The 22,823-nt window shown below is 44.2% G+C and overlaps 1 protein-coding gene and 1 long non-coding RNA gene across 6 annotated transcripts; one reads left to right on the top strand and one right to left on the bottom strand.

Annotated features, from left to right (window-relative positions):
- Positions 1–4,695: 4,695 nt before the first annotated feature.
- LOC147628128 (uncharacterized) lies at positions 4,696–9,052 on the bottom strand. 2 transcript variants are annotated; one of them, XM_086813153.1, is made up of 4 exons: positions 8,606–9,052; positions 5,804–8,383; positions 5,511–5,641; positions 4,696–5,043 (listed from the first exon to the last, which is right to left on the bottom strand). In XM_086813153.1, exons 1-4 carry the CDS (start codon positions 8,739–8,741, stop codon positions 4,927–4,929), a joined length of 2,964 nt encoding a protein of 987 aa, XP_086669279.1. In that variant the 5' UTR covers positions 8,742–9,052; the 3' UTR covers positions 4,696–4,926. The 2 variants fall into 2 exon arrangements, with proteins under 2 accessions (XP_086669279.1, XP_086669278.1); XM_086813152.1 differs by having other exon boundaries at positions 5,511–8,383.
- A 1,584-nt stretch (positions 9,053–10,636) lies between these two features.
- Positions 10,637–21,186, top strand: LOC147628127 (uncharacterized). Of its 4 annotated transcripts, XR_015268183.1 has the most exons (5): positions 10,637–10,859; positions 10,943–11,152; positions 11,235–11,445; positions 20,523–20,777; positions 20,859–21,186. It is a non-coding gene; the product is annotated as an uncharacterized LOC147628127 (long non-coding RNA). The 4 variants fall into 4 exon arrangements; XR_015268185.1 differs by lacking the exons at positions 10,637–10,859; positions 10,943–11,152; positions 11,235–11,445 and adding exons at positions 19,471–20,117; positions 20,268–20,383; XR_015268186.1 differs by lacking the exons at positions 10,637–10,859; positions 10,943–11,152; positions 11,235–11,445 and adding an exon at positions 19,471–20,383 and having other exon boundaries at positions 20,523–20,591; positions 20,679–20,777.
- The last annotated feature ends 1,637 nt before the right edge of the window (positions 21,187–22,823 follow it).

The raw sequence follows: 22,823 nt of genomic DNA, 5'->3' as shown, positions 1-22,823 counted from the left end.
ATTGGCTCCAATTCGCCCTGTGTCAACCCCTGCTCTTCATGCCAGACTTTGTCTAGATCCTCAACCTTCTTGAACCTGTTCAAAAGTGCAGTCTTCAATCCATCTTCGGTCATTGGAATGCATGGCTCAGCATCCCTTAACGACTCTTCAAAAGTTCTGAACCATGTCCTCGCATCTCCCTTCAAACATATACTCAGCAACCGCAATACCTGTGCCGGTTCGTCGATGTGGTTGCTTATGCACGCAACCTCCATCCTTTCAAGAAAATCCACTACATCCTCACTAGGACCACCAAAAAACTCTGGATACCACATCATTTTGATCCCCAAGCTTCACCTCAAATCCCAAGAAAAAACAAGAAAAACACCTTCCCTGAAACCTTCAACCCCTAGGGCATACACCCTTGTAGGCGAAGAAAAACACTTGGCCCTCCTCAGTGGGGGGCACCAAAAAGCTATGGAGTCCAAAAAAAACAAGAAAACAGGACTCTATACTTCCCACTCCCCCAACCTTGGAACAGCTAGCACAAAACAGGGGCACCATAGACAAAGTAAACACCCAACAAACACATATGCTTCCACTGTGTGCATGACGAGGTAATCGAAGGCTGGCACAAGGTGCGCTGTGAGAGTGTAAACCCGTGGACTACACCACCAAACACGTCAATCACGCCTTCTCCTTCAAATCAACACACACGAGATACAAACACACAAACCATAGCCAAATACATCACCAGTATCATCCATCTTTGAATTCCCAATCAACACTTCCATACAAGCTTCTTTCGACACACAGAAGCTTTTGCTTCACACCATCTCACATACATGACACCTTCCAAAACAACCCAATCATCAAGGCAACATATACCTGGGCCATAGCTGAGAGCAGCAGCAGCCCTATTGCCATCGCCATCACTCCCTTTATAGGAGAGGGGTACCTTTGTAGCCCATCGTCATAATACAACAACGATCACCATGTAGATGAACCCCCACAGGTTCTTGATCAACTACACCATAAAATACCAAATATGGCTACTGCAGTCGGTGCCATGCACTGCCGACCATCATCACATGCTTACTAAACATGGCCAACACCTACATACTATAGGCGCCAGGGAACGACATCCAGAATCAGCCCAGGATCAACCAGTCATCATGCCAATTGCAGTTCCCATATACATCCACATGGAGGCATTACCAAGAGCTCTTAAAAGAGCATGAAACCACCCTGTTCCAACATACATGCATCAAAGCCCAAAGACTGCCAACATCAAAGGCCTTTCGCAAGCTTTCCACACATTGGAGACAAATCTTCCCCAAGGCCATACACACAGCTACAATGAAAAAAAACTTCAAACCTCAAGCACCTGCTCCCAGAAAAAAACCATGCATGTACTAGCCTACTACAAAACCATCCACTCTGTACACCTACCAGGGCATTCAGGGCAAAGCTTTTTTGCATGCCATGCATCCCATATATACACAAGCCAAAAACACTTTTACAAAATTTTGCCTGACATACTTTTCCCAACCCCTAGCCTGCTGAATCATTTATGATCAGCACCAAAAAGCATACGACCACGCTTCCCTCTGTCAATCCTTTGAGCATCATACAATGTAATTAAAACATCTCTATTCCATGTGTTCGAGGAAACATTGTCATCTTCCTAAAACGTAGTTTGCCATCCCACATCCCACAATATAATATAAGAACCCTTGGAAACAAAGCTCTTGACATACATAGCATCCTGCCTCATCTCAATTCCATAATCACTGATGTGGTCTTGGAGATAGAGTCTTTATTCCCAGGATAACATTTATGCCTGCTATGCTTCAATTGCCTTTTGACATGAGAAGGAGGCAATTTCCTATTAGGTTAGCTTTTGGCATGTCAATTAATAAGTCCCAAGGATAAACATTGAGTGTATTGAGACTTTATCTAGCCACACAAGTATTCACACATAGACAACTATACATTTCTATGTCACACAAGTATTCACACATAGACAACTATACATTTCTATGTCACATGTTAGATCATTCGATGCAGTGAAAGTGTGTAAAGCATATTGTGGAATATGAAAGCAGCACAAGAGATTCAAATGAAGTCTTCACAACCAGTGTTGTCTACAAGGAGGTTTTACAAATGGCATGCCGAAGAATTTAAATGTAAATGGCAACTTGCAGATGTTATAGACTACATTTATACATATCTTTATACAATGAAGTAAGCATTTGAATGAAGAATGTTTCTGAAGATGTGCAAGTGCAGTCTTTGTTTGCTTTTGGATTGCTTTTATATACAATGCCATTATATTATTCATTGCTTGGCTTAAGCTACTGAGCGCGCGCACACACACGCACATATACACAACCATATGTGTGTGTGTGTGTGTGTGTGTGTACGTGTGTGTGTGTGTGTGTGTATATATATATATATATATATGTATATATGTATATATACATATATACATATATATATATATGTATATATATATATATATGTATATATATATATATGTATATATATATATATGTATATATATATATATATAGAGAGAGAGAGAGAGAGAGAAAGAGAGAGTGTGTTATATTTGATATCAGGGGTATATTGCTTAGGAGATCATTTTCGTTCGTTTATGGTGATGGACAAGATATTGAAGGTAATTTTTTTAGATGTTTGCTAATATATGTATTATCATTTTTCAAGATCTATTTAATATTCATGGTGGCTGAATTGTAGACCCTCTTCCATTTTAGGAAGGCCAAGCAACATCATCTCTAATTATCGAACTGTTAGAGAGCACTGGTGTTTTACGATATATATATAAACTTCCTTTTTATGTAGCTTTTGTGTTTTGTTTGATTTTTTTTTAATTGAAACATTCTTTTTGCATTATGAAATATCTTTACTTTTTAGAACCCAGATTATTATTAGGTTTGTATGGTCGAGACAGTTACGAGACGAGAGCTTTGGGCTCCTAGAAATTTACAATCTACGATTACGGAAGGTTGCAAATCAACTTCATGTACGTGTAATGTTTGTAGATTATGAAAAGCCTGATAAGTTAGATTTTCGGTGCATAAGCACTGAACAATACATAATTTTCGATTTGCTGTTCACAATACAAGCATGTTCAAACGCCATTCCTCAAATATTGATCTACCAAATGAGTTTTCTAAGCTTTTATCCTGATCCAACTTTTTTCAACGAGAATTATATTTTCAATGTTAATAATTTTTTCTGGCATACATTTTGCTAGATGGAGGCGCGGGGTATAGGCTACCAAGGAGAGATAATCCAATTGTCCGAAGATTGTTTTGAGGCCATGTTTGTTCAAGTGTGTTAAGATTGTCATCATTTTATGGGTTTGTAATGCTAGATGTATATTTATATGCCAAGTTTGGTGCTTTAAAAGCTTCTATATGGATGGATATATATGGCAATCATGATGTGTTTATATATAAGGTTGGTAAGTTAAGGATGATGTATACATATATGTATCAATGTGAACGATATCAATGGATATTATGGGTGCGTGTGCATACACAAACACATATTTACATGTGTGTATGTGACATGCACACATGCATTCATAGACGCACACACACAGATACATATCTTCCAGTTGTTGCATGTATGATATATTTATATATAAGGTTGGCAAGTTGAGGATGATGTATACATATATGTATCAGTGTGAACGATATCTATGAATATTATGGGTGCGTGCGCATACACAGACACATATTTACATGTGTACATGTGACATACACACATGCATTCATAGATGCACACACACATACACATATTTTCTAGTTGTGGCATGTATGGTTTTAATGGATTACACGTACATGTGCACATATATACATGTACATAGATACGTATATCTTTATACGTGTTTGTATGTAACTAGATGTGCCTAGCTACTAAAAGGAAAGGAAGGATGATTTTACACATATTTCTTTTGCCTGCAACTACATGGAAAATGCTTCCTTGAAAATGCAAAAATACTTCCTGCTCGCGACACTAGTTTATATAATATATAAAGACATAGAGATGAATAAATCACATCATTTATGTGAATACATATTGTATGTTTTGAAAAGATATAACCAAGGAAAATCTTTTTTAATAGTTACATAAACTACATATACTGTGTGTCTTGCAAGACATTCCTTTTTACTTTTATGATTTAACAAGATCATGGTTTGTTGCAACCTGTGATATAGGTTGAGGTTAAAAAGGCTCTGAGCTGACATGTTGTTGAGGCCCTAGGGCTTGTCATGCCTAACGGCAAGAATGGTCACCTATAGCCTTCGTTATCCAAGCTCAGGGTCAGCTTCCTTCTGCTGCAACCGGCATACAAGGCCTAGAATTTGAAGAATGGCCCAAATTTTCGTTTTATGGGTTAATGCAAAGTCTACAGTTTAGTTTCATGTAAACAGGTTGGAAGGGCATACTGTTGGTCTCATTTGAAGGGCATACAGTTTCTTTGGAAGGGTACTATCGATGTTAACCATGTGTATACTATCGATGTTAACCAATTATACGATGTTAACCATGCCTTTCTTTGGAAGGGTACTTACTGCAGCCTTCAAATTCTAGCCCTCGCTCTAGAACGAATGCCTCCCCTCATAATATGCTAACCCTCATAGCTAACTAGCACGAATTGCAAGCTTGATGGTGTGACCATTTTCGAGAGGACAAGTAAAAGCTCAGCACAAAGGTTAAAACTCATAAGAAACAAGTTTTGTTCTCTAGGTAGAGATACCTAGTGACTAGCTTGTCACACGAACTTGATATTATACTAGCATTCCAAAAGCATACAAAAGGAGCAGCTGAACAAGGAGGCTTGTTCTCGGACAGACCTGCACTATCAGCTGGTGATGATGATGATGATTATTTTAACGGCCAGCTGAGAACTCAAGGAGGAGAAATAGCAATGCGTTTGATCCCATTGGCATCCGGCGACATGCTGACATGATTGCGGAGGCGGCTTGATCTTCTCACAGGCGTCAGCTTCGATTCCACAGTCTGGCCCTGCGCCATCCAGTTGCAACATCAATGGGGGGTTACCAAATCTGACAGTTATGAGCCAAGTTTTAGCATGCCGTTAAACTGACGTATCTAGCTATGGACCCAAAGCTAAAAGCATTAGCAAACAGTTAGATGATGAGTAAGCTAGATTTGCAGCTGATGTTCTAATAGAAGGTACACCCTAATCTACCTAGATTGGATTCCTAACAGAGATCTCTTTTGAGACCATTGAATGACAATAGGTTGGACCAAATTTTATGCTCCCAGATTTGACACCCCAAACAAATTACTCCTTATTCAAAATCACCCATTCCTGAATTCTGCTTCTGAACAGCCATGGAAAACAATGTAAGGGAATTCTCGCCTCGTCACACCACACCATCAAGGCAAAGTCCCCGGACATGAGCTTCCCAAGCAAAAAAGAATGCTACTTAAAAATTTACTTGCTTGCGGGTTAGCTAGAAGAACACCTCTTTCTTGGAGACCATCTTGTAAGTTGTAAAACTCCCAAAGGGCGAGTCTGCAGAGCCGGGAAGAGGACTTCGGATCAGGTCTTCGTCCTCTCTTGCATTACGGCTCCTCATCTCTAGAAAGTTTGGCTCTGGAGATTGCAGCACAGAAGCAAACCTGTCATTCAGCTCCTCAATCATGGTCACCCCTGCAAAGGGCTGTTTGTACTGCTGCGACTGATCTGCCAAGCTTCCATGCTGGTGGTGGGTTTTCTTAAGAAACTGCACGCTTGATGCAGAAGTAGTAAACTTACCTGAATGCTTGGATTGCCTGAACCGAACCAAGATTAGCAGGCTTGCAGCTATGGTAGTGGCGATGGAGGCCATTTGGGAGAATTCAATTCCTACATCAGATGTGTTCTGAATCTCAGTGATGGCCATCTCCTCTTTGTTCCCTTCTCTTTGCTCAGCGATTGCAGCTGTCTCACGCACTGCTCCATTTGCAGAAACTTCTGATTCAAAGCTGGGTACATAAGCTCCAGACTCTGCATTCTGGACCAGATCCTGAATTCCTTCTAACATAGTGACTGTGTTAATCAGCATGTTACTATCAGCTATCTGCAATTTTTCAGAAACCAACTCGAAGGCTTCCTTCTCAATTTTCTCCTTCTCGGCTGCAACTTCAGAGGGTTCAAGACGTGCCGCTGCCTGTACTTCGAGGTGTTGCTCTGGAAGCTGTGCACCTTCACCGAGATCAAAGCATGCCACTGTGTGAATTTCGAGGAGCTGTGCATCATCTTCAGAGAGATCTGAATCAGCATTCCTATCAGCTACTTGCAAGTTTTTAAAGACCTCGGAGGCTTCCTTCTTGAGATCTTCTCTGTCAGTTTGGTGAATGCCTGGGTAATGTTCTACAAGCTCTGCTTCTTGAGAGAGATCAAATTTTTCCCTGTCGGGGGAGATATCAATGTTTTGCAGTTCGGGATAGGACAGAAAACCTTCAGTCTTGCTGCCATCGCCATTGGCCACAGCTGCCGGTTCAGCCTGCAACTCCATCAAACTTCCTTGAACACTTGCAGAAAACATTGCATACTCCCAGAAGTATTGCAAAACTTCCATTCTATCCTCCTCCGTGCTCCCTCCCTTCAGCTCCATCAATTCCTCGAGAAGGCTTTTCACCTCAGTAGAATCACTCAAGCGGGAAATGTTCCTCAGCAAGTCATTCTTCAAGATCTCTGGTATGGACCCCAGAACAAACTGGTTTGCTGCCCGCAGGTCGTACTCATGAAGCAATTGATCCCAGTCGGTGTATGCGAGCGTGGCCGCTTCATCAAGCCATTCTTCTTCGAAGTCGTACTCTTGAATCCATGCAAAATGGCGGCCTCTGTCTTGTTCCTCTTCTGTACTAGGGCTTCCGTCCAGAGGGAGACGCTGAAGCAGCAGTCTCCACCAATACTCAAGAATGTGAGACATTAGTTGAAAATGGAGCTCCAGGCCCTGGCTCGCTTGATCAGACAGCCTCTTCATGGATTCAAAAATCTTTTCTCCGCTCAGCACAGCAACACGGACGTCTGCAGGAAGATAAATTAGCTCTGTGCTCCAAAGACCATCCATGCCGCGCAGAAACACCAGAGAAGGTTTATAGTACTTGCTTGCACGCCAGAGAGAGGAAATGGGGTTGTTTCTGACAGAGGGAGGAAGAAGCCCAGGGCTACCAGAAGCTAGCAAGGCCATAGCCAGAAAAGCTACAAGAAGAGTAGCACAGAACACCTTCCGTGCAACCTTTCTCCTCCAGGACACATCTGCTGCATCTGCAATCTCCACTTTATCAGCTTCAGCTGATGTGCCGCTTACACTGGTCGTAGAATCTGCCTCAATCCTGCTGCCTTCGGGTGAAACTTTATCATCTTTCACCTGCAAGGGAAACCCGGCCGCTGTTTCCTTGTCATCCTTTTTTGCCAAATCTTCAATCTGCAGTTCATTTCTGAATTCTTTTGCAATTGAGAATACTCTATCCTCCTCAGACTTTTCGACAGGCAGTTCTAGGGATCGTTTCTCTGCTTCTTCCTCTTTCTTTGCTTCTTCTTTTCCTTCTTCTGCACTTTTCACGTCGCCATCATCTTTCGACAGAGCTTTTGCCCATGGTGGTATCGTGCAAGCCTCCTCTCCCAAGAGTTCTCCTTCTTCGACCTGCTTTTCTGTCTCCCCATCTTCCGTCGACAGTGGAGAAAGATTTGTAGAAAATTTGATCGACTGCAGGGGAGTGACCAAAATCTGATCTCCTTCAAACAGAGGAAGCTCTTCGATGTTCTGCTCCTTAAGAACTTCATCCGCATCCATGGAGGGCGCATTGCCATGCAATCGCAGAAACTTTGGCCGCTCGAAGAAAGGCGAGTTGTACGGATCATATGGCGAAGAAAGGGTACGCTGATCATGCCCTGTTTCTGCAGGAGGAGTAGCACAGGTGGGTGTTAGCGTTACCTCCTTGCAACCGTGAGCACTGCCAGTTCTGATCCCAAGCAAAGCTTCTTGATCCTCCAGAAATTGTTGGATACGTTTCGAAAGCTCTGCAACGCCTTTCACTCGTACTGGTGTTGGTGTGCCTTCTGGCTCCGCTGGTGTCGTCTCTTCTGGTTTCTTGTCGCTCAGGGCCTCTGTATTTCCCCGAATATATCCCGACCTTACTGGAGAGCAGGACGCGTTACGCTCTGCCAGAATTACCTTGCTGGGTGACAATGTTGAAGTGGTTTTAACGAAATGCGTTACCCAGGGTTTCTTAGGAGGAGCTGTCGATTTATGGTTCGATGTGCTGGCGCGCCTGTTATTGCCATTATCTGTGGCGTTCTCTTTGTGCTCATCGAATTTCCCGTGCACCGCACGGCTTGTTGCATGTGCTGCTTGCAGAAAAGAAAACGAAACAGACGGGCACCAAAATGCATTAGAATGCCCATTCTGATAAAATAGGGTGCAGTACGTACAGATCACAGAAGTAACGCTTTCCATGGCTCTTCAGACATACAAATTTTGAATGCTTTAACTATGATTTAGAGACGAGCAAATTAGACGCAAAATAGTACACAAAACAAGCGAAAAGATAAAAATAAAAGGAGGCTTACTGGCAGGGCTTTTTGTGGGGGTGAAAAGGCCTTGATGCGAGCCACCGGCCGAAGCGGTTCGAGACGTAGTTGCTGCGGTGTTGCGCAAGGTAATAGGGGAGGTAGTTTTCCGCGAGGCTGGAGAGGGGGAAGGCATGGCGGCAGCGGAAGACTCTTGAGAAGCTTGGTGGCTATGGCGACAAGAGCTTGAGGAGGTCAAACAGGGGCCGATCCTGAGAAACCTCTTTGAATGGCGACGAGAGCTTCAAAAGGGCAAACAGGGAGCCAATTCTTAGAAGGTTATGTTGGCTGCTAGGGACAGAGAACTTCGTTAGAAGCAACAGGAGGGCGACTGCTGTTAGCTTTGGCAGCACCGAGCTTCCGCAGAGGCTAAGGGGGACGGATTCTGAGAAATTCCTGGCTGGTGGCTATGAGAGGGTCGATGAGAGAGAATGTGCAAATACGAAAAAAAAATGAAAGTAAATTGTGTGTGTTTTGAAAGCCCCAACGGCTCCCTTGCAAAGCCGTTGTGAGCCTCTCCCGATCAACTTTCAAGCAAGTTCAAAATAAAGCAATGACAAGAAAAGTTATCAAGGGAAGGGGAAAAAAATAAAACGAACTTGTAGTGTATTTTTCAAGGTTGATTTTGGGAAAAAAGGACCAATCGATTTGCTAGGGTTTTTTTTAAGAGTATTTTTATTAAAATTTTTTAAAATAAGGGTTAAGAAAAAGACCACCTTTGGAAAAAGGTTTCAAATTTTAAACAACTTTAATTTAATGATTAAGACTAATAATAATATATTAATTTAAAAAATATAGATAATACTTATAAGTTGTAGTGTATCTTTCAGGAGGATAGAGTTTTTGAATCCTAATATGTAGTTGCAGGAGTGCTCTTAGCTGTAGCCTCTCAGTGCTGCTCACTCAACTGAGAACTCCAAAGAGGTGGTAGAAGATTCAAGAGAGGTAGGTACACTCTAACAGTGTCAAAAAAAAAACCGACTTGTAGTGTATTTTTTAAGGTTGATTTTGGAAAAAAAAATCAATCAATTTGCTAAGGGTTTTTTTAAGAGTATTTTCATTAAATTTTTAAAAAATAAGGATTAACAAAAATGCCACCTTTGAAAAAAGATTACAAATTTTAAACAATCTTAATTTAAAGATTAAGACTAATAAATATCCTTAATAATATTTATTTTATATATTTATTAAAATAATATAGATAATACTTGTAAATTGTAGTGTATTTTTAGGATAGGGTTTTTGAATCCTGATGCGTGACTAGAGCAATGCTCTTAGCTCTAGCCTCTAAGTGGTCACCCTCATTAAGAACTCCAGACTCGCGACCTGTTCACATCGTCGACGAGCGAGAGCTAGTAGAAAGATTCAAGAGAGGTAGGTACACCTTCACAGACTGTACACATTGTACTAGGATCTTAATAGACTGTACAACATACTAGCCTCTAGGATTCTAGTACACCGTGGATCTTCACAAACTGTAGATGGAACTTGGAAGATAGCACGCTAGTGATGTTACCCAGCTTGTAGTGCTCGACTTCTTTAATGCTTGCGATGAGGGGATTGACCGCATGGAAGTGGAGCACAACAAAAAGCAAAATCGTGCGTGTACATGTGGCATTTGGCATGGGTTTACGTTTTCTGTAAACCCGGGCATGGGGGGCTTGCCGAAAAAAGCGCAACCGTCAAAAAGTGGGGTTGGGCCCACCGTGCTAATAGCAATGTGTGGCAGGTCCGAAAACTGAGGCTCCTCACTTCGGTGGCGACATAAAATTAGGCATGCAGTACCTCGGGTGGTTGCATGCATGAGGGTTTCACATGGCCTACATGTGTGAATCCAATGCCCTCAGGCACACAACATTTGTCCTCGAGTTTAGAGAGCCCGGCACATGAAAGAAGGCACACGTTCTTGTCATTTAACAAGAAAAACATTTGTTTGGCTATTTTGGACGTCCTCTGGACAAAATTGCTTGGCCCTACTGCTGCGGCATCTCTGTAAACGCCCTTTGCTCCCAATTGCGCCCAAGCCCCACGATTTATATGTAGTATGTCTGATGCTACATGCATGAGAAAATGCATGAGGGCACTATAGAGCACCCCTCAAAAAGAAAGGGTGGGACCTAGGCAGCCACCTCGCAAGCGACCTCGATGCACACGTGTGGAGATAGGTGGCAAGCCAGCCTTGGTAGGTCGAAAGGAGGATGGAGGAAAGACAAAAGTCATGGGGGTTACAACCATGAAGGAGTAGGCACCTACGGTAGGTATTATGTGCTCTTGAGAGTGCTTGGGTTTACCTGTATAACCGGGTTTGATGCTCGTTTTCATTGGGTGCAAGTGAAGAATTCTAAAACAAGGAGAAGAGTGATGATGGAAAGAGAAAAGGAATAGGGCCGAGAACAACAGAGGGCACACCCCCCAGGCAATTACTCGGGATGACCTTGACAAGGGAAAGGGCCCTCCTTTCGCGTCAAAGGAGAATGGTCACCCTAACAAGAGAAAATTGTTAAGGCAGCAGCTTAACGAGACAACGGAGGACCCACCCCTCGTTCGGTAAGTGTTTGTGCTCCTCAACAGTGCCCAGGTTTACTTGTATGATCAGGTTTGATGCCCGTTTTCATTCATTGGGGTGTAGGTGGGGAAGTTGACCAAGGAGAAAGGTGACCCTAACAAGGGAAAGGGCTCTATTGCTTCTGCAACACTGAAGGGTCACCCAACGCTGAAGGGTCACCCAAGCAATAGGAAAAGCATGGGGGATTTTGCAAAGAGCATGTGTGACACTTCCAAGAGAACATGCAGATGGTTTGTAGGCGGAGGTTGCAACGATGGAAGACCCACCCCCCACAGTAAGTGTTATGTGCCCCTGTGTTAATGGAATAACATACTACCTCACAAGCATAAGAGAGAAAAAGAAAGAAGTGCATGCAATGGTCGAATCCGATGATTAGCACTTGGCCAACCCTATTAGGGTGAACTCCTCGATGTGAGGCCACTAGGGGCTCACTCCACACTCTCTTTGTGTCACGGGCCAAAGAGAGATCCAAGCAAGCTAGGTATAAGTAAGAGGGAAGGAGCTATGGAGAGCTCAACCTCTACCTCATGCCAATCATATGCAAACAAGACAAGAAGGTGGATGAGATCATATTTTCAATGTCCGACTACCCATGGGGGCCCAAAACTAGTCTTCCTAGTTTAACTAGCTTTATGTACATCAATTCCTTATGACCGACATTACACAAGCCATAAGCTTGGTCATCCCATGTCTCTTTTACAATTAGCGCTTAGGGTGGTTACAAAAAGATGAGTAACAAAGCAGGTATAGTAGCCATGCGCGAAAGGTCATGTTAACCAGAGTGGTTACCATACCCCCTCCCGATTTTGCAGGTCTGTCCTCAGAATTGGTCGAAGAAGTTATCTGTAGTAGATAGAGTAAGTGTGGACGAAGTCCCATCACGAGGAGTGGGAGGGGCACGATGGAAGATGCGATAGTTGGTCCAGAAGGTCGTCTCCATCATGTCTTCAAAAGTTTGGAGCCGCCAAGCAGGCATCCACATGACTCGTTCGTAGTAGCCGAATAGCTGCTTTGAGAGTGGGCCCTTGTTGATGTCAAAGGCGATGCCTTGGGCTCCTTTGAGAAGCAATGGTCCCATGTCGGGAAGGACTCCAGCAAGCTGATTTGATGAGGTTGAAGAATTGGATCATGGCAATCACCACTGGGTTGAGGACCTGGTCGTAGGCAGTGGATGAATTCATGGAAGCGCTTGACCATGGATTCTTCAGTACATGGATGTTGTGGGTGACGAGGGCACGAACCATGGGAAGTTGAATTGCAACTTCGGGCTGTTATTCTTCATGGAACATCTTCCAGGCCCATTGTCTTCGAATGAGAAGGTAATTGGGGCTGGTCCTCAATGTGTGGGGTGCATTACAATAGACGTCCCATATGAAGGGTTTGCTGAGGAAGGGCTATCGCAAGGCCGGCTGCTTGCCCATGAGATCGAAGGTTATGGGACAATGGTATCTGCCGGGTTCGGGGTGGGTGGTCACGCCGCCACGTTGTGTGCTTGGCGTCGAGGTACGAGCGAAGGGAATGGATGTCAAGGCGGTCGGTGACGTGGGTGAGAGGGTGATTTTGGAGTTGTTGACCAAGCAGAATGGTGATGGCCTACTCGAACTCTGTGCGGTCCAGAGGATCACGCCAATTCAAGGGTTAAGCGGAGGGTCGACTACCGCGCACTCAAATGGTGGTGGGATCTCTCCTTCTTCGAGTGGTGGGTGGGTGGGTCACAGAGCTGACGATGGGGGTGGAGGGGGTGTTGATGATAAAGGGCGCGTGGCAAGGCCGGCGTCGAGAAAAGGTGGGGTGTGGCGGAGGTGAAGGGTATATCCCGAAATGCTGTCTACATTCCTAAGTTGAGGGATAGTGAAGGGGTGAGGAGGGTGTGGGTGATGGGGGTGGAGTGGGAAAGTGAAGGGACGAAGAAGAAGGTTGGGCACCAAAAAGAGGCAGAGTGGAAGTTCTTGGGGGGGGTTGGTGAAGAAGAATGTGGGGGTGGAGGAGGCAAGCCGCCCTACCCATCAGTGCCGTCATCGTTGTTGTCTGGGGGCAGGGCCAGTTGCAGCGGCGGCAGCCGGAGGATCATCGGCATAGAAAAAGTTGACTGTGGCGGCAGCCTCGGCTTCTTTGTACTCCCATGGGAAGGTGATGCGTGCGTCGTTGAACTGGCATATGGTGCCACTGGCCTTCATGACTTCGATCTGAATGAAGCAGCGGTGGTAGAGAATAAGTAAGCCAGGCGCCGAGTAGGTGGGTAGAGAATCATTTAGGAGAGAGAGGTAAGCATCATGGATGACGTACCAGTCAACTGTGAGGAGGTACTGCAGCGCTTGGATAGAGATGATGGGGAGATATGGGTAGGGGCATACACCATCTGGTAAAGATAAATCGATGATATTAGTAGATTAGTGGGCTGTGGCAGCAGGGAAGCCATAGCGAAGTAGTAAACTCCAGGCTCTGTGAGGGTGCCAATGAAGGGGGTGCAAGGGGAGTTCAAAAAGAGATCGTGAGTAGCCCCTGGAAGAAAAATGGGGGATAAGAGTTAGGCTATCTATTGGGAGCTTGGATAGAGCATATGTAGGCGGGAGAGGGACTCTTCAATATATATATCATGTTGAAGAATGTTAAGGGCGGATGGCTCAGAACTATAGATCAAGAAGCTGATAAGGGGTTTGAGGGGGGATGCTAAAATGGGAAGCTCTGTGTGGCGGTCTCCATGAGCGCATCCACCTTGAGCTGGACGAAGGAGCTGATGGAGTGATGGAGGCTGGGCGGCCTAGGCCTCAGCATCTCTGAGCTGCTCATGTAGGTGATGGATGATAGCCTCTCTTAAGTCGCGATGCTTTGCTAAATCTGCGGTGGTGCCGACTAGAACATCCTTTGCTATATAGACCCGCGGCTCATGGCCTCCTAATGTAGTCCCTCAATGACTGTAAGCTCTTTGTGTGTTGTCGCATAGCTGTTACATGGGCTTGGTTGACCTGTTGTGCTGGAGCTCAGTGATTTTGATGATAGCAGTGCCCAACTACTCTGTTTGTTGGTCAAACCTTTACTGCAGCTCCATGAACTGTACGTTGGTCTGGTATAACTCCTCAGACACTGCTCTCTCCTAAGCTTTGGCTAATAGCATTTCCCTCTGGGAAATTTGTGTTACTTTTCTTGCTGTTGGGAGATGCAGTCTGTCATTTGTTGGATTAGTTCCCATGCCATGTTGGCAAATCCATGGGCAAAGTTAGGCACATCTCCGTGGGCCGCATGGATGCTCTCTGCATAATTATGGCTGGGAACTGAAACTGCCTACGCAAGCCCAATGGAGAGTGTTGACTGTATTATGTGTGTCATTGGGGGAGGAAGGCTTGACCTAATCTCATGAGATGACATCTCCGTGAGTCTGTCAGGGGGTGGTGTCTCAAATAAGCTTTTGTTAAGGAAGTCCTTCCTCTGGCACTCCTCTTCCTCTTTTGTGGCCTTCTTGGTGGATTCTGCAATTGCAGCAGCAGTGAGCTCTTCTTGTGTGGGCCTGGGGGTGGCTGAGCTTGTTTTGTAGGTGCGGGTTCGTGGTGTGGCCACTTGGCTATTGGGGACTTAGGAGAGGTAGGAAAAGTTGTTTATCAGTTGTTGGGCGTTGATTAAAGAGGCAAAAATCAACATCTATTGAATTCCCAATACTTCCCAATAACAAATTATCTTCTATGGCTTCTTTGCGTGGAATCTCATTCAAATCCCAATCATAGTAGCCTGCTATGTTTTTTGCCTCGTCCTGGTCACACTGATTATGAGCAAGCCTATCCACACTCTTGATTGATTGGTATGCTTACACATAGGTGAGCATGTGCCTTTCTTTCAATCACTCCCCCTTGATACGAACCTACTATGCAACCCTTCCAAGATGCGCAAATCCTTACGCAGTCACCACGTTGACCCAAGTGGAGATGCCCGATAGGAATGGGTTTACATTTGGGGCACCTACAAGCATGCCAAAATGCATTTTTGGTTTGGGGTTGGCAATGCCTGTAGCCTCTAGGAGGAGAGACATTAATTCACCCACCCTGGTGTGGGCTTTCAAATTAGTTCCCATGAATATCTATTCCATTTCAAATTATGCTCGTGCACCACAACCCACCACCATTAGCACGATGGGCCAGGCCCCACTTTTTGATTCCGTCCCTCTTTTTTCAACGAGCCCCCCATGCTCGGGTTTAGAAAAAACATAAACCCAAGCCAAATGCCATGTGTACGCATGCGGTTTCACCTTTTTTCAAGCCCCACTTCCATGTAGTCAATCCCCTCATTGTCGCAAGCATTAAAGAAGGCATAGAGATAGTGCCGAGGGCTTATAGCTTCGTTGGGCGCGCTAGGACTCACTTGATGAGGTCGATGGTGGATGAGTCAGTCTTTGGGATTCACGAAGGGTAAGCTAGTTGGTTGTTGCTTATCTATTGGGGCTGCTGGTTAGATTCTGAAGTCATGGATGCCCTAGAGGTTGGGGCATGGGCAGCATCCGGCCCAGCCGATTGCTGCCCCTAGGCCGCCCTGTCAGCGTGCCTTGTCTCTAGGTCACATGCTTCTTTTGGTGCACTGTGTAGCATTAGTTCCAGGCTCTATTATCCCATCTTCTATAAAAGGCACCGTACTTTTAATATCAAGGGACCATGGCATCCATGGTTGGGAAGTGGATGCGGGAGATTCAATGAAATTTGGGCCGTTGGAGCGTACTGAACTGCTGCCAAATATAGATGCATGACACCAAACTGACGTGGCTGGTACATGTGGACTCAAACAGGGCTTACATGGAAAGGGGGGTAGGTGCACATGCATAAAAAATGACGACTGGGATGCAAGATTTTCAAATGGAGCAACCGAGGCCATTTGCATTAAACCTAGGTGCCCATGTTGTATGAGCATAACAGGGGAGAGATGGAGGCTCACAAGCTAGCTCGCTCGATTGCCTAAATGGATGAGATGGACCTAGCCTACCCGTTATGTAGGATTACTCACTCAAGTGCAAAGATGGAGGGGGGATGTCGTGCACAAGGACCACTAGTGAAGAAAGCAAAGGGGAAGGCTAGGGTGAAGCAAGTGCTCAAGTACGGGTCTGAAGTACTTGAGGGAGAAGTTGATGTAGGGATCAAGGGTGAAGTGATGGCATCGATGCCCTTGAAGGCGATGGTTGCAGGGAATAATTGCATGGCATCGATGTCGCAAGCAACGGATGAAGGAGAAACCTACGTGGCATTAATGCGGCTTGAAGCAGCGGCGGGTGAAGGGGATAAGTGTGTGGCATCAATGTTTCTTGAAGCAATAGATGAAGGGAATAATCCTAGCCTATATGAAGCAACCAAGGTAGGGGATAAGCCTAGGCTATAAGAAGCAACAGATGAAGGAGATAACTATGTGGCATCAATGCTTCTTGAAGCAACAGATGAAGGGGATAACTATGTGGCATCAATGCTTCTTGAAGCAACGGATGAAGGGGATAATCCTAGGCTATAAGAAGCAGCAGATGAAGGGTATAACTATGTGGCATCAATGCTTCTTGAAGCAACGGATGAAGGGGATAAGCCTAGGCTATATGAAGCAACCAAGGTAGGGGATAAGCATGGGCTACTTGAGGAGGAAGAGAAATAAGTTACAGGGATGGAGGAGCAGCCTGTAGATGTCTTAGTGACTACAAAAATATAGATGATGATGAATATGGTTGTTATTACCTTGGATGAAGAACTACATGTGATGAAGAACGAGGGTATGGAAGTTTGGCCAATTTATGGGATGCAGCTCTCTTTGGTGACATGTTCCTTGCAGGTTAATAGGGGTTTAACCAGGATGGCCTCGGTTTTCAAGGGTTTCCCCAGGGTGGTCCTAGCTCACTTGTCTCTATTTTGTAGAGCAAGGCAACCCTAGTTCAACCGATGGCCATGGTGGTTCAACAAATGGCCATGGTTCAATAGATGGTGGTGGCCCTAGTCAACAGGTTGCCATGCATCAGGTGGCTCTGCATCAACATGTGGTTCAACAAGTGGCCTTACATCAATAGATGGCTTTGCTTCAATAGGTTCCCCTGCATCAACATATGGTTCAACAAGTGGCCTTGCATCAATAGATGTCTTTGGTTCAACAAGTGGACCTGGTTCAATAGATCCTAGTTAAACATGTAGCCCTGCATCAACATATGGTTCAACAGGTGGCCTTTCATCAATAGATGGCTTTGGTTCAATGAGTGGCACTGGTTCAACAAGTCCTAGTTCAATAGGTGGCCCTATATCAATAGATGGCTTTGGCTCACCAAGTGGCCCTGGTTCAATAGGTGATACACATATGGTTTAACAGGTGGCCTTGCATCAATAAATGGTTTAACAGGTGGCCTTGCATCAATAAATGGCTTTAATTCAACAAGTGACCCTAGTTCAAAGGCTCTAGGGTTTAGGGTTTTAGGGTTTTAGGATTTAGGGTTTAGGATCTAGGGTCTTAGGGTTTCAGGGGCTTAGGATTTAGTGTTTTAGGGCTAGGGTTTGAGGGGTTAGAATTTAGCATATAGGGTTTGAAGGTTAGGGTTTAGGGTATAGAGTTTGTGAGTTAGGGTTTAGGGTTTTAGGGTTCAAGATTTAGGGATTATGGTTTAAGGATTAAGGTTAAGAATATAGGGATTAAGGTTTAGGGATTGGGACATAGGATTTAGGGTTTAGGGTCTAGGGTTTTGAGTTTAGGGTTTATGGTTTTAGGGCTTAGGGTTTCAGGGGTTAGAATTTAGGGTATAGGGTTTGGTTTATAGTAGCAGGGGGGCATGGTTCAATGGCAAGTGGACGTGGCATGTTAGCATTGGTTTCTATAGTTTTTCCAATGTAGATGATTTGGAAGTCAACACATGTTTCCCAAAATGTGATGTAGTTACTTGGATTCCCCAAAAAAAGTGATGTAGTTACTTGGATTCCCCAAAAAAGCAATGATTCACCACATGGCATTGGTTTGGAAGCTTTATAGGCCGCTTATGGAGAGGATGGGAGTGAAAAGAAAAGGGAGTAAGAGGAGAGTCATTTTGACAATGGCACCGGCGATATGGGCAACCAAGAAGAACTCACATTGGGGATATGGGCAACTAGGAAGAGAGTGAGGGATACTCTCACACCCACGATAAGGGTAGCCAAGAAGAGGGAGAGGGAGCCCCTCACACCGGCGATATGGGAAGCCAAGAAGAGGGAGAGGGAGCCCCTCACACCGGCGATATGGGAAGCCAAGAGGAGGGAGAGGGAGTCCCTCACACCGGCAATATGGGCAGCCAAGAAGACGGAGAGGGAACCCCTTACACTGTTAGTGAAATGGGTAGCCAAGAAGAGGGAGAGGGAACCCCTCACACCACAAAGAATGGGAATGCAAGGAGGAGCAAACTCACCAAATAGGAATATCAAACATGTCATGAGAAAGGCATTGGTGGTGCAAAACCCTAAGGGGACGGAAAGTGCAATGAAGGCCAACGAGGTGGACACACTGAATGGAACAATCAACAAGTCAAAGAGAAGGTTTAGTGTCACGTTTGATGTTACACTTGCAAACAATGCCATAATGCAAGCCAAAATAACAAGGGTGGAAGTGACAAAGCATATATGGAGGTTTTTTTGCTAGATGGGAGGCATATGCTGCAATACTGTGCAGATTACAAGTGCCCTAAGAGATTTACCTTCATAGATAAAAGGGTTCACATGATCAAGCACTTGTTGAAACACCATGGGCTGAAGGTGGATATCCCACTCCATAGGACGGGTCAACCTCCAAAGGATGACACACCACCTCGGCCTCTCTTGCACTCGAATGTTGCTACATGGTACCTTCAAGAAAAGTGGCAATTTTATGACAAGGGTTATAAGTTCAAGCGGAATCCTAAGAGGTATATGCACTTGCACGGCTCCATGAAGAACGAAAATGGGTTGAGTTACTGCAAAAGAAAAGTAAAATGATAAAAGAGGAGTATGTTCAAAGAATGTGTCCTCAAACATGGCAATTTACTTGTCCACTAGGGTAGGAGCAGCTCGATGGAATTCAAGGGTGGATCGATGAGGACTGGGATGCATGTGTGAGTGCTTATTTTCTTTTTTGCTTGCTTGTATGTTATTCAGCTTACTTTATAAGCTTACTTTATATGGCCTTTTGTTGCCATGTTGTCTCACATGGCCCCCTTTGTTTATGTTTTAAGCTTACTTTATATGGCCTTTTGTTGCCATGTTGTCTCACATGGCCCCCTTTGTTTATAGAGGCATGTTAAGAAGCTATCTCCATGGCTCAAAGTGATGCTTCAATGCCTTACACATTGTGATAGCGACACATCAAACTGATTTTGATGATGTTGATTCTAATAGAAGGCTGTCATGGCAAAAAGGAAGGGCAAGAAGGAAGATATCTCTAACAAAACCTATAAGGGTGTGGCAAAGAAGGCCAAGAAGATAGAACTCTCTAACAAAACTGAGAAGGGTGTGGCAAAGAAGGGCAAGAAGAGAGATGATTGTGGCAACGATAATGTGGATGTTGTGAAGAAGGGCAAGAAGGATGGGATAGGCAAAGATGGGGGGAAGGGCAAGATTCCAATGATGCCACGAAGGCCGTTGCCATACAGGCAACCTTGGTTGCCAATCACACCCAACAGTCTAATGGAGCAACCATGGCAAGTGCTATTCTCCATTTCAAACCACTTGGTTTAAGTGAAGACAAAGGGCTTTTTGCACCCGTCAGTGGTTCAAACTGGCAGCATGACTGAGTTTAGGTGGGATCATCCCTTTCTTTAAGGCTTTACTACCCTGGTTCATTGGTATTACATGCTTTTATTAATATAACTCATTGTGTGATTACTTTTGTAAATTAGCATGGAGCACCATGTTGGAATTTGAGTCAACCAGAACAAACCTCTACGTTGCGCTAAGCCCATTTTCTTTGACCCACATGGACATCGGAGAGCCCAAACAATAAACTCATGATGTAAGTTCAAATGGTGTGTTTGTATGCAGGGTTGGTGTGTTTGCTATGTAGCATGAATTATTGGGGTCACACAATATTGGTGTGTTTGTATGTAGCATGTTGGAAAACACATTGCAAGCTACTCTTCTTTTGACAAAGTACAGTTCATAGATTGCATGTAGTTTGCTATGGAGGCCCCACAGCTAAAGATGTTCGTTCAGAAGACATTACTTTAAAGGGGTTGACCTATATGTAGTAAAGTTATGCTTCTTTCCAGCTCTATGCAGGTAGGAATAGGAAGCATAGGTCTTTGTTTTTCATGAATGTATTCACTTTGTCATGATGTAATGCTAAGGACGAACTGGTCTTGTTTGCTTTGTGTGTCGGCATTAATCCATTGGGTCCAATGTACTCGAACGTGGGCAGAATGCATTTGCTGCACATGGACTCTCTAAGTCTTACGATTGCCAGGAGTTGTTTGGATAGCGTGTATTGGTATGTGCTATAGAATGGATGAGTACTATGATGTCCTCGTTGCTTGTACTTAATTGTGGCTCATGTTAGTGCATTCTATGCATGTAGTGTAGCACTACAAGAAATGGCTTACTTGGTGAGTGATCCGGTGCTCAAGCATGCTTTGGAGTCACCAGTGTGAGAGAGCTTGAGCCCCTTGAGCTTCAGGTGACATTTGCTATGGACTATCTATTGGATAATAAAGTACGAGCAATGTTGCATAATGTTAACTTGTTTTTGTTATTGCAGGTGCCAAGGCAGCCAAATGCTAGGGATTGCAGGTTTTATGTGATGGCCTTTATGAAGTTCCTTGTAGAGGGGATGCTCAAAAGGATTGCGAATGTTGGATGGCTCATTTCTAACCCGTTTACACATGAGGATGTATAAGATGTAAAGAAGGAATTGTGCTCGTGGTGCATGGCATTGTTGGAGCAACATGCCCTTTTTGCATTTAGTTTTTAGTCACTCTGCCCTTGCTATTTGATATGATGGCATTTTTTGATAGTGTTTTTTTGGAATCTATTGACGATGAGTTATCCTGCAAGTATCCAACCTTACCTTTTTGTATCATGCTTTCACATCAATACAGTGCCTGGTCTATAGAACTTTGTAGGGTCTCAATACTAGTGTTAGTTGGCTGTGTATTTTAATGCATCTGTGACATTGAGTTGTTTCTATCAGGTGTACTGTGTTTTGGATCAAGTTATTTCTATGAGGTGTATTGTGTTCTGTTCTGGCTATGCGTAGCTTGTCTTGCACCCATGTGTACATGAGTCCCTTATGTTGTACATCTGAGGTCCATTGTCCAATAAATATGCCTCAAACCGTGTTTCATTTCATAAAATGCTATCATGATTTGTATGCGTGGGCATATATGCACCCGGGCTATGTTTTATGCTACATGTTTAGTGTTGGGTTTCAAGTTGCTGAGTTTCAAGTGGATCAGCTTGTCTAGTATGTGGATCAAATTGTCTCACAATCTCAGCATGTGTTTCTTGACCCTTATCTAAAGCTCCTATACTACCACCAACTTTTATGATGCAAGTATGCATCGGAGGGGAACACGCAGCATAACAAACCAATGTATAACAAATCAGTGCATCCATTTATAACAAATCAGTCCAATGCATTGAGAATCTAACATGCTCCACTAATGTGAGTCAAACCTCGTAGCTTCCTTGTTTAGTCATAAACATCGTAATACACTTGTTGCTTCTTCTTTTTACTCTAAGAATCAGAGATCGCTAAGAAGAGAGAACATTTCCAAGGTTTGGGAACATGAAGGGTGCTTGCGAACTTGCCGCACAATGTCCACACAATTGAGACATCAAATTTTTTTGAAAGTCAAAAGCACAGTGAACATCAAGGCAATTGAGACATCAATCCATAAACAAGGAAGAGTTTCATGAACAAACATGAGCACTACTTAGTCGTTCATTATCCCAAAACATTGTACATAGGCACAACCATGTGCTGAGAGGCATATATCCTCTCAAGCATAACCCCATTACAAAGACACACATCGAAGTGCCTCTCACTGTTATCAAGGACCCCATTTGTACATGATGTAATAATCCCTTGTTGAATTGCATGATTTTGCATATAGAAACATGTCGATTGTTGAGAAGATGGGATTCGGAGTCAGCCACATGCTTTCTTGTCAAAGGAAGCAATGCTTGACATGTATGGCAAGCAGTTGTCTGCATGGGATCTATCAGTAGTGTTTTGCTACAAAACAATGATTGCAAAAGATGCAAGGTATCTTTTCAAACCACACCCAGCTCATGTGACATTGGTGCTTGTGCTAGAGTTGGTGGGATGGAGTCAGCATGCAAACAATCTGAATCAATGTTCCTTGCTTCATAGGATCTCCCATGCCCAAGATGAGTAAGCATGACATTGTCTTGTATCTGCCTCATTGAGCCTCTAAGTGGCATGTCTCCTTAGGAGCCATCAAGACTATTGGATGTGATGAAAGGCTGCCAATTGCCATGTGGCTCTTGCTTGATCCATGGATGTTAAAGCGTCTTGAATCCGCGATACACATAACCCATGGCACATGTAGGTAAACCAACATGCAGGTAAACCAGGGCACATAAAGTCAAACCAGCATGCTACTAAAATAGGGCACATGCAAACAAACCAACATGCAAGTAAACCAGGGCACAACCAAGCTACCTATTTCCTATTTTTGGCAGAAGAACTCAATCAATG

This window comes from Cibotium barometz, chromosome 19 (assembly GCF_041138505.1).
Source record: "Cibotium barometz isolate CiBa-2024 chromosome 19, ASM4113850v1, whole genome shotgun sequence".
In the NCBI taxonomy this organism is placed as follows: Eukaryota; Viridiplantae; Streptophyta; class Polypodiopsida; order Cyatheales; family Cibotiaceae; genus Cibotium; species Cibotium barometz.
The sequence above is the reverse complement of the archived record's forward strand: the minus strand, read 5'-3'. Positions and strand labels throughout refer to the sequence as shown.

Coding starts and splice junctions, on each gene's coding strand:
- LOC147628128 (XM_086813152.1), bottom strand. CDS start 8,741: ATGCCTTCCCCCTCTCCAGCCTCGCGGAAAACTACCTCCCCTATTACC. Junction 8,384..8,605: donor CCCCACAAAAAGCCCTGCCA/GTAAGCCTCCTT, acceptor TTCTGCAAGCAG/CACATGCAACAAGCCGTGCG. Junction 5,044..5,510: donor AGATGGTCTCCAAGAAAGAG/GTGTTCTTCTAG, acceptor TGGATGGCGCAG/GGCCAGACTGTGGAATCGAA.